Source organism: Schistocerca serialis, chromosome 2 (assembly GCF_023864345.2).
Source record: "Schistocerca serialis cubense isolate TAMUIC-IGC-003099 chromosome 2, iqSchSeri2.2, whole genome shotgun sequence".
NCBI classification, from domain to species: Eukaryota; Metazoa; Arthropoda; class Insecta; order Orthoptera; family Acrididae; genus Schistocerca; species Schistocerca serialis.
This window is the reverse complement of record NC_064639.1, coordinates 978,238,392-978,254,916: the sequence shown is the minus strand read 5'-3', so window position 1 is coordinate 978,254,916 and position 16,525 is coordinate 978,238,392. Positions and strand designations below refer to the sequence as shown.

The window sequence follows — 16,525 nt, the reverse complement described above, 5'->3', positions numbered from 1 at the left end:
GATCAGCTGGAATGCCCGTGAGTAAGAGGCAATGGAATCTAGAAGAAATAAACTTAGTTGGAAGGTATTCAAACTCACCAAAAACACTTATCACTAAAAGTCCCTCTCACACAGTGCAAAAATAACACACTGTAACATTGTAATCAAACTGAAAGCCCTATATGCAAATGAAATACTGTCCATCACCAAGTATAGCCCAACTGAAAGGCTGTAGATCAAATGAAGGAAGATATTAAGAAAAATACTAGGCCTCAAAGTACTAAATGGACCGAAAGTTATTAGTTTTGTATTGTGAACCCACAGGTATCTGTTCCACAGCTCTGAAGAATCATGCCATGGACAAAGATTATAAAAGTGCATGTAAAAAGCCATGGCTATTCGTACATTAACTTTTTAAAAAGCAGTTAACTACTGCCAGGTCTCATGGGAACTCAATGACACTTACACATCTGAATGGGTGCCATACAATCAGAACTAGTGTGTGATGTCACATGTCAGAGTGCATGCATTTTTTGGTACAACGACTCAGTAAGGAGGTAAAATATGCCACTTTAGTGCAAACAATAGGCACTTTTCCTGAGAGACTAACAGCAATCACTAAATTATTCACAGACAGAGAAGTAAAACCACATTCAGGAGTGGTGTGATTCCCTGAAAGTATTTTAAGCTTAGGTTCTTCACATATCTCAAAGCAGTGGGAGCGTTTAGCTCACCATTATTTGTTCCAGGTCACTTCCTCATTGCTACTTTCTGTTTTTGTTGTTAAGAGTGAAGGTACTGTGAGCATTTACTCATGTATGGGATGGTTGATGTCTTTACTTCAAGTAAAAGGGAGCAAAATTCAATGTTGCCTCATACATATTATGACTAAGAAACAGCTTTTTAATTGCTCACAAGTCTTTAGTGACCCTCTCAATTTCCTCGTAATAGTTAATAAAATCATCGATGCTACTAAATTAATGTACAGCTTATCTCAGCAGTGAACAGTTTACTATATCTCATTCCCCAACTATGTAGTTTTGTAAGGTTTCTGCTTATATTCTGACTTCTGGCCTGCCTGTCAAGCCCTATTTTTCTTCGTGCTGGCTTGGTGATCTCAGTGCTGCAATTACAGCAGTGTCTTCTATGGCAAACTTACCTTTTATGCTCATGGATTCAGTTGTATTGTAATAGCCAATAATTATGTAACAATAACTTGTGAGACATGTGGCCTCTTACATGGAATGATATTTGGCAAAACTAGTCATAATTTTTATTGGTTTCTTATTTTTGTTTTAATGGCTGAAATTGAAATTGTTGTTTTTATTAATGTATGTAGCTGCCTTCAAATAAGTGGTGTTTGTAGGCACACATGACAGAGAAACAGTCAGATTCTTGCTGAGTTAACTGATTGAAGTTGACTCTCCAGCGCTGCCACTCTCCCACTTCGTGGTCGGTAGTATGCTCAGTGGTGGATTGACTTATATGATCCTTTGGCTGAACAAGTTCTTGGATACTGTCCTGGACTGTGTAGCAAAGAAAGGACACATGAATAAGAACATATTGTGTCTACTATATAGCAGAATCTCATTGCACCCTGGGTTTTGATATTAATATTTCATTGTTAGGTATGTTGTTTCTCTAATGTTATACAAGGTGTGTTCAAAAATTAAGGCGACTTTATATTTTTATGGGAAAATATTTATTTATTCATCAAGTTTCATGTTGTCCCCTTCAAAGTAAAATACACTTGTACCAACACTTCTTCCAATCTTTGAAGAACATCTCTAAGCACTTTTTGGTACACCCTTGAGTACTTCCAGTATGCAGTTTTTATTTCCTCAAATGCTGAAAATTCTCATCCTTTCATAGGTCTCTTCGGATTTGGGAACAGGAAAAAGCCACAGGGGGCCAAATTTGGTGAATATGATGGCTGAGGCATGGTTGTCATATTGTTTTTGGACAAAAAATCTCTCACAAGCAACAATGAGGAGGGCTATGCGAGAGGCGTTCAATGAATTCGAAAGTAAAGTTCTATGTACTGACTTGGCAGGAAATCCTAAGAAATTTTGGTCTTATGTCAAAGCAGTAGGTGGATCAAAACAAAATGTCCAGACACTCTGTGACCAAAATGGTACTGAAACAGAGGATGACAGACTAAAGGCCGAAATACTAAATGTCTTTTTCCAGAGTTGTTTCACAGAGGAAGATTGCACTGTAGTTCCTTCTCTAGATTGTCGCACAGATGACAAAATGGTAGATATCGAAATAGACGACAGAGGGATAGAGAAACAATTAAAATCGCTCAAAAGAGGAAAGGCCTCTGGACCTGATGGGATACCAGTTCAATTTTACACAGAGTACACGAAGGAACTTGCCCCCCTTCTTGCAGCGGTGTACCGTAGGTCTCTAGAAGAGCATAGCTTTCCAAAGGATTGGCAAAGGGCACAGGTCATCCCCGTTTTCAAGAAGGGACGTCGAGCAGATGTGCAGAACTATAGACCTATATCTCTAACGTTGATCAGTTGTAGAATTTTGGAACACGTATTGTGTTCGAGTATAATGACTTTTCTGGAGACTAGATATCTACTCTGTAGGAATCAGCATGGGTTTTGAAAAAGACGGTCATGTGAAACCCAGCTCGCGCTATTCATCCACGAGACTCAAGAGGGCCATAGATACGGGTTCACAGTAGATGCCGTGTTTCTTGACTTCCGCAAGGCGTTCGATACAGTTCCCTACAGTCGTTTAATGAACAAAGTAAGAGCATATGGACTATCAGACCAATTGTGTGATTGGATTGAGGAGTTCCTAGATAACAGGACGCAGCATGTCATTCTCAATGGAGAGAAGTCTTCCGAAGTAAGAGTGATTTCAGGTGTGCCGCAGGGGAGTGTCATAGGACCGTTGCTATTCACAATATACATAAATGACCTTGTGGAAGACATCGGAAGTTCACTGAGGCTTTTTGCAGATGATGCTGTGGTGTATCGAGAGGTTGTAACAATGGAAAATTGTACTGAAATGCAGGAGGATCTGCAGCGAATTGACGCATGGTGCAGGGAATGGCAATTGAATCTCAATGTAGACAAGTGTAATGTGCTGCGAATACACAGAAAGATAGATCCTTTATCATTTAGCTACAAAATAGCAGGTCAGCAACTGGAAGCAGTTAATACCATAAATTATCTGGGAGTACGCATTAGGAGTGATTTAAAATGGAATGATCATATAATGTTGATCGTCGGTAAAGCAGATGCCAGACTGAGATTCATTGGAAGAATCCTAAGGAAATGCAATCCGAAAACAAAGGAAGTAGGTTACAGTACGCTTGTTCGCCCACTGCTTGAATACTGCTCAGCAGTGTGGGATCCGTACCAGATAGGGTTGATAGAAGATATAGAGAAGATCCAACGGAGAGCAGCGCGCTTCGTTACAGGATCATTTAGTAATCGCGAAAGCATTACGGAGATGATAGATAAACTCCAGTGGAAGACTCTGCAGGAGAGACGCTCAGTAGCTCGGTACGGGCTTTTGTCAAAGTTTCGAGAACATACCTTCACCGAAGAGTCGAGCAGTATATTGCTCCCTCCTACGTATATCTCGCGAAGAGACCATGAGGATAAAATCAGACAGATTAGAGCCCACACAGAGGCATACCGACAATCCTTCTTTCCACGAACAATACGAGAATGGAATAGAAGGGAGAACCGATAGAGGTACTCAAGGTACCCTCCGCCACACACCGTCAGGTGGCTTGCGGGGTATGGATGTAGATGTAGATGTAGAATGGGTAGGTGCATTGTCGTGATGCAAAAGCCATGAATTGTTTTTCCACAATTCCGGACATTTTTCGTGTATTGCTTCTTACAAACAGTGCATAATGTCCTTATTGACTGTACGACCTTGAGGCAAAAATTCATGATTCACTATGCCACAGTAACTGAAAAAAACAGTGAGCAAGACTTTGACATTTGCTTGAACTTGGCATGCTTTTTTTGGTCTTGGCTGTCTGGGATGCTTCGATTGGGAGGACTGGGCTTTGGTTTCAACGTCATAACAGTAAACCCGTGTTTTGTCACCAGCTACGACCCTTTTGAGCAAATCAGAACCATCATTGACTTTATTTAAGAGCTCCTGAACAATGCTCATGTGACGGTTCTTCTGATCAAAATTGAGAAGTTTTGGAACAAACTTCGTTGACACACGTCTCATTCCTAAAACATCCGAAAAAATTGCATGACATGAACCAACCAACCAATATGCCAATGGCCTCAGCAACTTCTCATATGGTAATTTGATGATTTTCAAAATCAATTTTCTTCACAGCTTTGACATCATCTGTTGTACCACTTGTAAACTTTTTTTTTAATAGAGCAGACTCGCCGTATGCCACTGTCAATATTTCAAGTGTTTTAGACCACTTGATTCCATTTTCCACACAAAACATGATGCAAATTCTTTGCTCCATTTTTTATAACAATCAAAAAAGGTTGAGCCCACTATAGCATGTCTAAACTTCCTATCTGTCAAAAACAGATGAAGTATGCTGTACACTTGAAACTGTGAACATATGTTCGGGACATTTGTACCAACATAACACAAAAAAAAGATCAATAATTGAATGTACATTGCCCGCGCAATTTGAAAAGTCACCTTACTTTTTGAACAGCCCTCCTATAATTTATCTAGAAATAATATGGGGTACAGCGGATAGTGTTACTACCCTTTTGTGTGCTGTAATTTCAGATAAATGCTTCAGTGACATGTTTTGGTCTTTACACTACACCTACACTCAACAGGTTAACATGCAGCTTATACAGTGTGGTTTTCCAGATCTTTGGGCAGGCTTGCTTTGACCGAGGGTGCGACTGCAGAAAGACGCAGTGGGCTGTGGGCCGAGGTGTCTCTTCCACAAAGTGAGGTATCTGGCAAGTTTCATCCCTGCAGCTGCACAGTTCGTAACTGTCCCTAGACAAACAACAGATGTGGGTGTTGGTTGACCAAGGATGATTGCTTATTCATAGAGTGGTGTGGGTTAGCCGGTTTGTTGATTTTTTTATAACCACTGTAAAGTTACAAGCAAAACTCTTGTGATAAATTGAGAGAGAAATGTTGGATGCTACTTGAAGGTAGGCTTATTAGTAAGGAAAAATATCAACCATTCAGTAGGTTTCACACACAGGTATTAGCAGTTAAAATTCTTAAATGACTCATGTGATGTCTTTATAGTGACCTACATATCGTGTGAGGCTATAGTGCAGTACGCCTCTCATCAGAGCAGTGATATGTGCAGCTCACTGAGCTGATATCTGGTTTGGATTCCTGAAATGTGTATTGATTGCCTATTAGAAACATTTCAAAGTACTGAGTATTTAACATGAGAAAGTTGGAGGATAGTCAACATGTCTTATATTTGACATGGCAAATTTCTTTATAAAACAACAATAGTAACTGAAAATTTACGAGATATATTCAGTTGTAGGTACTGTACCACATTCAATACAAAGTGTAAATATGGACAGGATTCAAATATAACTATAAATTTTGTCTATAAATTAGTGTGGCATTGACATTTTCACACGAGGTCCAGAGATTAGCCTCTCTTCACACATAACAGGCGAATCACACAAAACTCAGAAGGTAGCAGCTGGCTTCGCAGATATATGTAACTCAGCTAAACTCCTGCTGTGGTTGATAGATAAAGAATTATGAACCTGCAGAACTATCGAAAACTTAGTGCCACGGTAGTGTAAGGGACACATTCTGTGTAGCCACAGGTTATCCAAAGTGAAGTTATCTGTCACAAAATAAATAATGGAATAAAACCTTTTTTGCAAAACATTCATTATTACAGAAATTTGTGTTCTTAATTGAACTCCTCACAACACTTTATAAAAAGGTGAGAATTACACAGGCAATGATAGAAAAACTTTTTTGCTGAAAATACCTTATTCTTATGTTTTTTAGGGTGGTTAATCCAAATATGATACTTAAAAAAACTGTACTGTTCACCATTTCTTCACATTTTACAGTTAAATTTATTAAAATAAACGATTTTTTAAAGAATTTAACAGCTTTCAAATAGTTTGAAAAGGTGGTCTAATAAATGTAGATGATGTTGGTAGCACTGCTGAAAACATTTGCAGGCAAAAAAAGATTGATTCTTTTTTTGTGTTAACAAATGGTGTTTTGTTTACTGTCAACCTAACCCCTGTTTCCTGTACATGTGCGTAGTACAATGGTCTAATTGTGGTTGTAAACACTCTGCTGACAGTTTTTGTTATATTTGTGGTGAATTTGTGATTAAAAAACACCAAAGAAACATTTCAGACTTTGTGAAAAAGGTTTATCTGTCATACTTTGGACCTAAACTTGGTGATCAAGATAAATCTTGGGTGCCGCATGAGGTATGATGTGTGTGTTGAAGATCTGAGAAAATGGTCCAAAAAGGAGAAAAAATCCTTTAGATTTGTTGTTCCTATGATATGGAGGGAACCAAGAAATCATTCCAATGATTGCTACTTTTGCAGTGTTGATGTTACTGGTCATAATTGGAAAAACAAGAAGGTAATAAGCTACCCTAACCTTCTGCCCGCCATCTGACCAGTAGGGCATGGTGTAGATTTGCCGGTTCCTTGAACCACCAGATGATTTAAATTCTATTCCAACAGAAGTATTTTCTGATGTGCAATGTGATTTAGATGAACCAGATGATGAATTCCATTGTAATACAGAAAGTCTAGAGACCAAATTGTTTACTCAGACCAAGTGTAATGCTTTGGTTAGGGATCTGGGCTTAACGAAAGAAAAAGCTGAATTGCTTGGCTATAGATTAAAAGAAAAGAACTTATTGGCAGTTGGAACCAGCATATACATGTATAGAAAGAGAGAGAAGCAATTTTCCAAGTTTTTTCAACAAGAAGGTGATTTAGTGTACTGCTCAGACATTCCCATTCTGATGATTGAGTTTGGTATTGAATACAAAAAGGAAGACTGGAGGCTGTCTATTGATTCATCCAAAACTAGTTTAATGGCTGTTTTATTACACAATGGTAACATGTATGCATCTATACCAGTTGGACATTCTGTACATATGAAAGAAAGCAATGGAAACCTAGAAATAGTGCTAAATAAAATAGGCTATTCTGCTCATGGTTGGATGATATGTGGCGATCTAAAAGTAACATGCATGCTCCTTGGTCAGCAAGGTGGCTTTACCAAATTTCCATGTTTCTTGTGTGAATGGGAAAGTAAGGCTATTAATTGACACTGGTGCAGAAAGAACTGGCCTGGGATAGAGTCTTTATAACCTGGTGAGAAGAACATTCTACGCAAAACCTTGTAGATCCAAAAAATGTACTCCTGCCACCTCTACATAGAAAGTTAGGCCAAATGAAACAGTTTGCAAAGGCTTTGCCTAAAGATGGACCATGTTTTAAGTATCTCTGTCAAAAGTTTCCACACCTTTCAGAAGCTAAAGTAAAAGAAGGCATCTTTGTCGGACCTGACATTAGAAAATTGATGTTTGATGTTAACTTAGGATCGACAATGACCTTAAATGAGAAAGAAGCGTGGGTCTCATTCAAGCAAGTCATTACAAAGTTCTTAGGACATGAAAAAGACCCAGAATATGTTTCTATTATAGCTACAACGTTAAAGAAGTTTAAAACTTTATGCTGTTCAATGAGCTTGAAAGTTTATTTTTTCACAGTCACCTTGATTACTTGCGGGATGTTAGTGAGGAGTAAGGAGAGTGTTTTCACCAGGACATTAAAGTGATGGAAAAATGCTACCAAGGCCGCTGGAACACCAACATGATGAGGGACTACTGTTGGTCACTTCACTGAGAAGTTCAGCAAGCGACTCATCATAGAAGAAGCTACACAAGAAGCTTCAAAGAAAAAAAAGAAAATACAAACCAATTCCAGCTAACAAGTGAAACCTCTATTAACAAATATCATTGTTTTAAGTAGCTTACAATAAATACAAACCATGTTTATGTTGTAACAAAGCACTTCATTAATTTCCCCATTTACCATATATCGTAAGATTTTTATAGTATATAATAAAAAGCATATTGCTCGACAACTATGGGTGATACAAAAAAACTAAGGCTAGATTTGAATTCAGCTCATAAAAATCAATAAAGATCAGCTATCAAATGAAATAAAAGTTTTTCAAAAAAAATTTTTCATTGGCCTGTGTTATTGATAATAAGAGGGCGAACAAGATCCAGTCACGTCACTAGGAAATTTTCCTCAAAAGAATAATATGTTCTCCCAGTTGAAAAGCAAGTAGTGGTTACAGCCATTTAAGTAGATTTTGGGGAACAGCATAGAACTTGGGCCACATCCAGCCTGAACAATCTGAAGATGAGTGTGAAAATGATTTAATTAGTAAGCAGATGGTAGCATCAACTGTTACAGGAACAATGCCAAAGATCTAGGAAGTGTGCCAGTGTTTCCTTTGAAGATTCTTGTCCTTACAATGTGTCCCTCTGTTTGGTAATCCTTGTTGCAGATATTAATGATGCCAAAAGCTTTCATTCCCCAAATGGATCAATGTTAAAGAAATTGAATACAAATTAAATTAATAGTGTTATGCTAAAGTTTTGTTTCAATCTATCCATTCTGTGTTGAATCCAGGACGGGGCCGGATAATGGCGCATGGCATCTGATGTGTTCTGGTTGACGGAGCGGGGACTGGCAATCATGCCTTAAAAGAAATGAAGGCAACCAGCTGGTGAGAATTCCTGTGGTCTGAGCTGTCATACAGGTCTGACATAACTCGCACGATGACACACTTGCGGTGTATTAAGTCTTTCCAACTGTAATTCCACTCCTATTTTACAACAGAACAGTATCAATTGTTCTATGGGGCATACCACAGGTGTTCGTCTTGTTGTAATCTGTCCCAGCAATTTTATTTCCATTAAACACTGTACTTTTCATCAATAGTAAAAACAAAATTTACCTTGGTTGATTATAATTCCATAGGAACAGGTACCATTTGAACAGATCCATTGACAAACAGTAGAAAATGTTGCTTATTAAAAGTGTAAGAATCTGACCAGTACTGGACGGTTGTGGCATAAATTGTCCATGAGTTGTAAGAGGTCAACATAACTTCCATCTAACATTTCATAATTTGTTTTCTTACCAGTTTAAATAATTGAAGTCTTTCTATGTGATGTAGTTTCAGTGGTTAATTTCAAATAACTGTATTATACAATTGTTTTATTTCTCTCTGATCAACACTAATGAATGTGTCTATGTGCTGTTTAGGTAAAGGAAACAGACAACATTAACAATAAAACTCTACAAACAGTAACAAATTGTTGAAAAGTAAAGTCTACATTTAACTGTGTAATTAACTTTCTGAGAACAAACAGTACAGCCCTGTTGTAGAATGACTTCAGGTATGCCGTGTAAGTGAGTAAAAGGATGAACATTTAGCTTTCTATACCTTTAGAGTCCATCCAACAGAAGAAAACAGTAGATTCCCAGCTTGTTTCTCTCTTGTAATTCTTGTAGGCAAACTTCAATAATACCTTTAGATAAATAATTAACTCATAGTTTTTATGTGTGTGTGAACAATTGTGTGGCATTTTAACAAAAATGTGTGTTCTCTTAGACAAAGCTGATCTCGGTAGGCATTTGAGAGGGACTTTACTAGCAAGTATTCTCTTATCCGAAAGTTGTGATCTGTACCTTACAGTAGTTAATTATTCATTACACATGGTCTGCAGCAGTGTAAATGAGTCTTTGAGAACCTACCTTATGTAATGTGCAAAAGCCTTCTTCAGCAAAGAAAACACACACACACACACACAGACACACACACACACACACACACACACACACACACATTCACACAAGGAAGCACACCTCATGCACACATGACTGCTATCACCGGCAGTCTGACTAGAATGTAGCTCTCAAGTAAATAACAATCTTGAGTTGGTGGGGAAGGGGGAGGGATAGCAGGGTGGAGGTACTCAAGAGCATTGTCTGGTGGGGCATGCAGGATCTGGAGACTCCCAGGCACAGTGCCGAGACGCGGGGTGTGGGGGAAAAAATGGGGAGCAGAAAAGAAGGGGAGCAGAAAAGAAGAGAAGCAGGGAAGGGGGAAAGAATGGGTGACTACAGTGGTAGAGAGCAGCAAATAAAGTGGGTGAGGGAACGTGAAAAGGGAGGATATGATAGAAGATGAGGGTGCGGAAACTGTTGGGTGGACGGTATGGGAACAGTAGGTTACCGTAGGTTGAGGCCAGGATAATTTTGGGAATGGAGAATGCACAGTTCAGAAAAGCTGGCGATAGAGGGGAGGATCCCCAGTCATCTTGAGCCTCCCCTCCATTGTGCGGCTTGTTTCACACAGGAGTTGAAACAAATTGACCTGCTTCCTCAAGTAACAGGCTAATCTCACGGCCCCATGTAATGAATTGGGGGAAACCCTTTTAACTTCACTCCCAATATGTGGGTTCTATCTGTGAATGAATACATTGGCAGTTCTTGCCTCTGTTTCATCAGTTGGAACCTCATTATCCATGGTATCTTTTCCAAGTGCATGGGTGCGATGAGATATGGTTCATATGTCATCTGTGAATGCCACAAGATCTTCACCATTTACATTACATAAGGCATCCGTTGAGTGCAGTATCTGAAAGCTTTAGTTTTGTTATGTTTAGCAAGAAGCTATCTGGCCTTGAGCAACTGCATCCTACATCTTGGACATTCTGTGAAAAAATGGCAACATTCTCACCAGATTTAACTGAAATGGAGGGAACAAAATAGACTGAAGAGAAGATACTAGCAACATTTTGTGCATAAGTTATGGTTTTCACTGCAGAGGCTCTAGTAGTGGTGCTTGGTGTAGTTTGGCATGCTGCCTACTTAGTTTCACTTTTGCGTGTGTGTATTAGACCAGCCTCCTGTTCCTGTAACTGCACCAGTAGTGTTTGATTCACTGATTGGAGTTTATTTCCCTGTCTTCTGCTGCTAAGGGTTAGAGGAAGATGTAAACTGCAGCATGGCAGGAGGCTGCCACAGCCAGACTGAGGGGCAATTTGCCCAGAAAGAGGAGCAGGAGAACACATCTAGTCAGGACAAGGACTGGCAGACAAGAGAGCGACCCTGTGGTGTCAGTATGCTCTCACTAGCCCACTGCACTACTACGGGTGACCATTCAATGCCCTCTGATTGGCTGGTAAAGGGTACTTTGGATGTGCCCCTCCCTTCAGCAATGCATTGCAATAGCATCCCCTGTCAGCAGTACCCAGTGTGGGAATGCTATTCACATGGACTGAAGATGGGTAGGTGTGGTATCCAGAACCACCTGGTGTCACAACTGCCCAGGTCCAGCCACAGCTCAACTGTAAACCACAGTTGACCAGAAATCCAAATGGGGAAAAAAATAATTATCCCAGTAAATCTTTCCACTCAGTCTGTATGCTCACCACACACAGAACGTTTGAAACTGGAGCTAAGTATTTCTGATTTTGCTTCACTACCCTCAATTTCAGCTGCTGAGTCATCTGTGAGTGACCAGATACTAACCATGGTGCCACTAACAGCATTTACATGTGACCAGGATTTCTTTGGGTTTTGTGAAACATCTTTCAACAATATTATATTATGGTAGTTACGAAAAGCTTCACACATTGCTCTCTTGATAGCTAGATGCATTTCATTCATTATCTCTCTATTTATAGCACTTTACTTTGTTATACCCCTATAATGCAATAGACTCCTCTCACATACCGTTCTATTCTTTTAAACTTGAGACATAGTTTTACTACATGCTGCTGTCCTGAGCTAAAAAGTTTCAAGTTCCTCATTGAGATATAACACTACTGCTTCTTTATCTAGTTTACTGAACATATAAATCTTTGTTTCAGTTGCCCTTTTTTTACTTTGATAATCATTGTTGCCTGATGATGGGTAGGTGTGGTATCCAGAACCACCTGGTGTCACAACTGCCCAGGTCCAGCCACAGCTCAACTGTAAACCACAGTTGACCAGAAATCCAAATGGGGAAAAAAATAATTATCCCAGTAAATCTTTCCACTCAGTCTGTATGCTCACCACACACAGAACGTTTGAAACTGGAGCTAAGTATTTCTGATTTTGCTTCACTACCCTCAATTTCAGCTGCTGAGTCATCTGTGAGTGACCAGATACTAACCATGGTGCCACTAACAGCATTTACATGTGACCAGGATTTCTTTGGGTTTTGTGAAACATCTTTCAACAATATTATATTATGGTAGTTACGAAAAGCTTCACACATTGCTCTCTTGATAGCTAGATGCATTTCATTCATTATCTCTCTATTTATAGCACTTTACTTTGTTATACCCCTATAATGCAATAGACTCCTCTCACATACCGTTCTATTCTTTTAAACTTGAGACATAGTTTTACTACATGCTGCTGTCCTGAGCTAAAAAGTTTCAAGTTCCTCATTGAGATATAACACTACTGCTTCTTTATCTAGTTTACTGAACATATAAATCTTTGTTTCAGTTGCCCTTTTTTTACTTTGATAATCATTGTTGCCTGATGATGGGTAGGTGTGGTATCCAGAACCACCTGGTGTCACAACTGCCCAGGTCCAGCCACAGCTCAACTGTAAACCACAGTTGACCAGAAATCCAAATGGGGAAAAAAATAATTATCCCAGTAAATCTTTCCACTCAGTCTGTATGCTCACCACACACAGAACGTTTGAAACTGGAGCTAAGTATTTCTGATTTTGCTTCACTACCCTCAATTTCAGCTGCTGAGTCATCTGTGAGTGACCAGATACTAACCATGGTGCCACTAACAGCATTTACATGTGACCAGGATTTCTTTGGGTTTTGTGAAACATCTTTCAACAATATTATATTATGGTAGTTACGAAAAGCTTCACACATTGCTCTCTTGATAGCTAGATGCATTTCATTCATTATCTCTCTATTTATAGCACTTTACTTTGTTATACCCCTATAATGCAATAGACTCCTCTCACATACCGTTCTATTCTTTTAAACTTGAGACATAGTTTTACTACATGCTGCTGTCCTGAGCTAAAAAGTTTCAAGTTCCTCATTGAGATATAACACTACTGCTTCTTTATCTAGTTTACTGAACATATAAATCTTTGTTTCAGTTGCCCTTTTTTTACTTTGATAATCATTGTTGCCTGATGATGGGTAGGTGTGGTATCCAGAACCACCTGGTGTCACAACTGCCCAGGTCCAGCCACAGCTCAACTGTAAACCACAGTTGACCAGAAATCCAAATGGGGAAAAAAATAATTATCCCAGTAAATCTTTCCACTCAGTCTGTATGCTCACCACACACAGAACGTTTGAAACTGGAGCTAAGTATTTCTGATTTTGCTTCACTACCCTCAATTTCAGCTGCTGAGTCATCTGTGAGTGACCAGATACTAACCATGGTGCCACTAACAGCATTTACATGTGACCAGGATTTCTTTGGGTTTTGTGAAACATCTTTCAACAATATTATATTATGGTAGTTACGAAAAGCTTCACACATTGCTCTCTTGATAGCTAGATGCATTTCATTCATTATCTCTCTATTTATAGCACTTTACTTTGTTATACCCCTATAATGCAATAGACTCCTCTCACATACCGTTCTATTCTTTTAAACTTGAGACATAGTTTTACTACATGCTGCTGTCCTGAGCTAAAAAGTTTCAAGTTCCTCATTGAGATATAACACTACTGCTTCTTTATCTAGTTTACTGAACATATAAATCTTTGTTTCAGTTGCCCTTTTTTTACTTTGATAATCATTGTTGCCTGATGATGGGTAGGTGTGGTATCCAGAACCACCTGGTGTCACAACTGCCCAGGTCCAGCCACAGCTCAACTGTAAACCACAGTTGACCAGAAATCCAAATGGGGAAAAAAATAATTATCCCAGTAAATCTTTCCACTCAGTCTGTATGCTCACCACACACAGAACGTTTGAAACTGGAGCTAAGTATTTCTGATTTTGCTTCACTACCCTCACTACCCCAATGATGATATGTAGAGTTCATGGCAAATATAAATCAGGAAACAGGATGTGTTTACATTTAAGTTAACTGTAGGATGTAAGTTGGAGTTGCTCTGTTGTATGTCTATTTAGTGCATTTAACTTATGAAACAGATCAAAATAATGTATTTAATTTGTATTATATAATATCTTAGCAGTAAAACAAGTTGCACAGTAATGCCAATATTTTTTCACATTGCAGTGAAAACACATGAAGTGGCAACATTTGTGGGTGATGGTGTGTTACATTACTCTTCCACTGGCAGGCCAGCAAGAATGCTATTAACATACTTGCGGTTCCGACCACAGGGACCTTTTGGTGCACTAATCAGGCGCCAGCAGGAGGAATGTGTTGGCTACACTTGTGATAATGTTCGCATTGCTCTTGAGGGTGGCTTTCTGGTGCTGACTGTGCTGTCTGCAGGATGCTCAGCAGTCATTATTGGTGGCAACAAGGTTGAGGTACAGCAATGTTCATATTGCATCCAAGACAATCATTTGTTGTGTGAAAATACTATTTAATTAACACAACAGAGAGTGAATAATTATGTTGTGTAAGGATAAGTTGAAAAAGAGAACATTAACATCATTCATTTGTTCAAAGTCCAGAGACAGTTCAAGGACTGTACACAGCTTCATGTCCACATCATGGGCCTTCCCCCAAAGTGTCAACAACATTGTCACAAAAAAAAAGAGTCGCTGTATGGTATATTCTTTTGAAACAACTGACGGAGTTTATTGACTTGTTAGAATATATACTATGTGACATCCGATGATTTAGTTATTTTATTAGATGTGTTTGTGAAGAATTCTGCAAACAGATATGGAGTTTGTCCATACACTAATTCAAATGTTGTTTGGATGAAAATGGGGAAGAAATGGCTTTAAATATTTTTGTTATTTACTCTTTCAGTATGAACTTTGTTGTAGAACCCCTTTTTTTACATGTGGTAATAAAAATTCATTTAGACAGAATCAAGCACATTTAAAATTATGTGAACTTTAGCAACCCTCTCATGCTGATAAATTCAAACTAACTGATTAATAACATTTATGACTTTGAAAATTATTTAAATTAAATTTCTTACGTATTTCGGCCTTGGCACATATTTTCTAGATGCAGTGGGTTTTTAAATATTTACTGAATTCTTTCCCGGAGTTAGCTATGAAACACAAGACTGTCTCTGTTAGCATAAAAAGGTTAAATATTGCCAAGCCGACCTGAATGTTTAATTATCATTGACAAAACACACTTCACTATACGTTTAAGTTATTTGCTTTAGAAATTGAAAGAACCAACAGATTAACAACTTCAACGTTAATTATCCGCCTATGAATGCACAAATGTAAAACCAGTAATAAATTCAGTCAGCCTCACGATTGCTGTAAAAGAAAAATATTTCGTAATTCACTGCTAATTTTACCTGCTCCCGATTTACGGGTTTGGTTAATTTTACAGCGGAACAATTTTTTAAATGTGCCGCCGCTGCAAATCGTTCGGTCACGGCACAGCCCAGCAACACCAACGATAATCGCTGAAAGTGCTGAAAATTCTGTAAAGAAATATTATAGATGACATGGGCAAGCTAATTTACATTAGTAATACACAATTTTGATAAATTATAATGTATTTAGACCATAACAATAATTAAAATTACACACCTTTATAATTTCTCCCATAATGGCGGCTAAAGATAGATACAGACAAAAGAAGTCTACTCATTCATATAATGCTACATTACAGGTTCCTCTCTCTCTCAGCTCTCGAGGGAGACGACAAAGAATGCACATTATGTAGTGCTATTTATACTATTGCTGATTATGAATATCTCTTTGTAATCTTACAACATTATTTTCCTCTGTGGCTATATTTTACATTTTTTCATCACAGATATTAACATATTTCGTAATTACATTATGAGTATAGAAATATTACAATCTTAAATACATCGAGAATATTATTACAGAAAATATTACAATAATAACCAACGTCCTTTATACAAAATTAAATAATATTTTTTGTTAAACAATTACAGTACATATGAATCGCTTCATAGCAGCGTACATAGTACAATTAAATGACATTTCAGTTTATTAATAGTGTGTGTGCTGCCAGGGAACGTTACATTGCCCCCTGACAGCATTTGGCAAAGAGTTTCTATACTTTGACACAATGGTGCCAGTAACGTTCTTTACAATTCTGTTTTTTTTCTTTTTTTTCTTTTATATGGAATGGCTCTTTTAATTAGTCCCAGGGTTATATATGTCATGGCTCCCCGATTTGGGCGAAGGCAGACAGGAAACCTGGGCAAAACTGTGCCGGAGCCCAGCCATCCCAGTTGGTTCATGATTAATCTTGTCTCTTTAACAGTAATTGTTTTGAAATGATTTAGCAGTTTGTCATCAATGGTTACATAATATCACAGTCACATACAGTTCAACGAAAGTTTGTTGTGTGAGTTTAACAACTCGTAATTATCATTTTGCAA

The 16,525-nt window shown here is 38.3% G+C and overlaps 1 protein-coding gene across 1 annotated transcript in view; it reads left to right on the top strand.

Annotated features, from left to right (window-relative positions):
• The window catches only part of LOC126456565 (semaphorin-5A-like), a 221,240-nt gene that overhangs the window by 132,886 nt on the left and 71,829 nt on the right, over positions 1-16,525 (top strand). Inside the window, exon 8 of the mRNA XM_050092311.1 lies at positions 14,239-14,498. Coding sequence (XP_049948268.1) covers positions 14,239-14,498 — 260 coding nt within the window. The remainder of the gene's footprint in view (positions 1-14,238; positions 14,499-16,525) is intronic.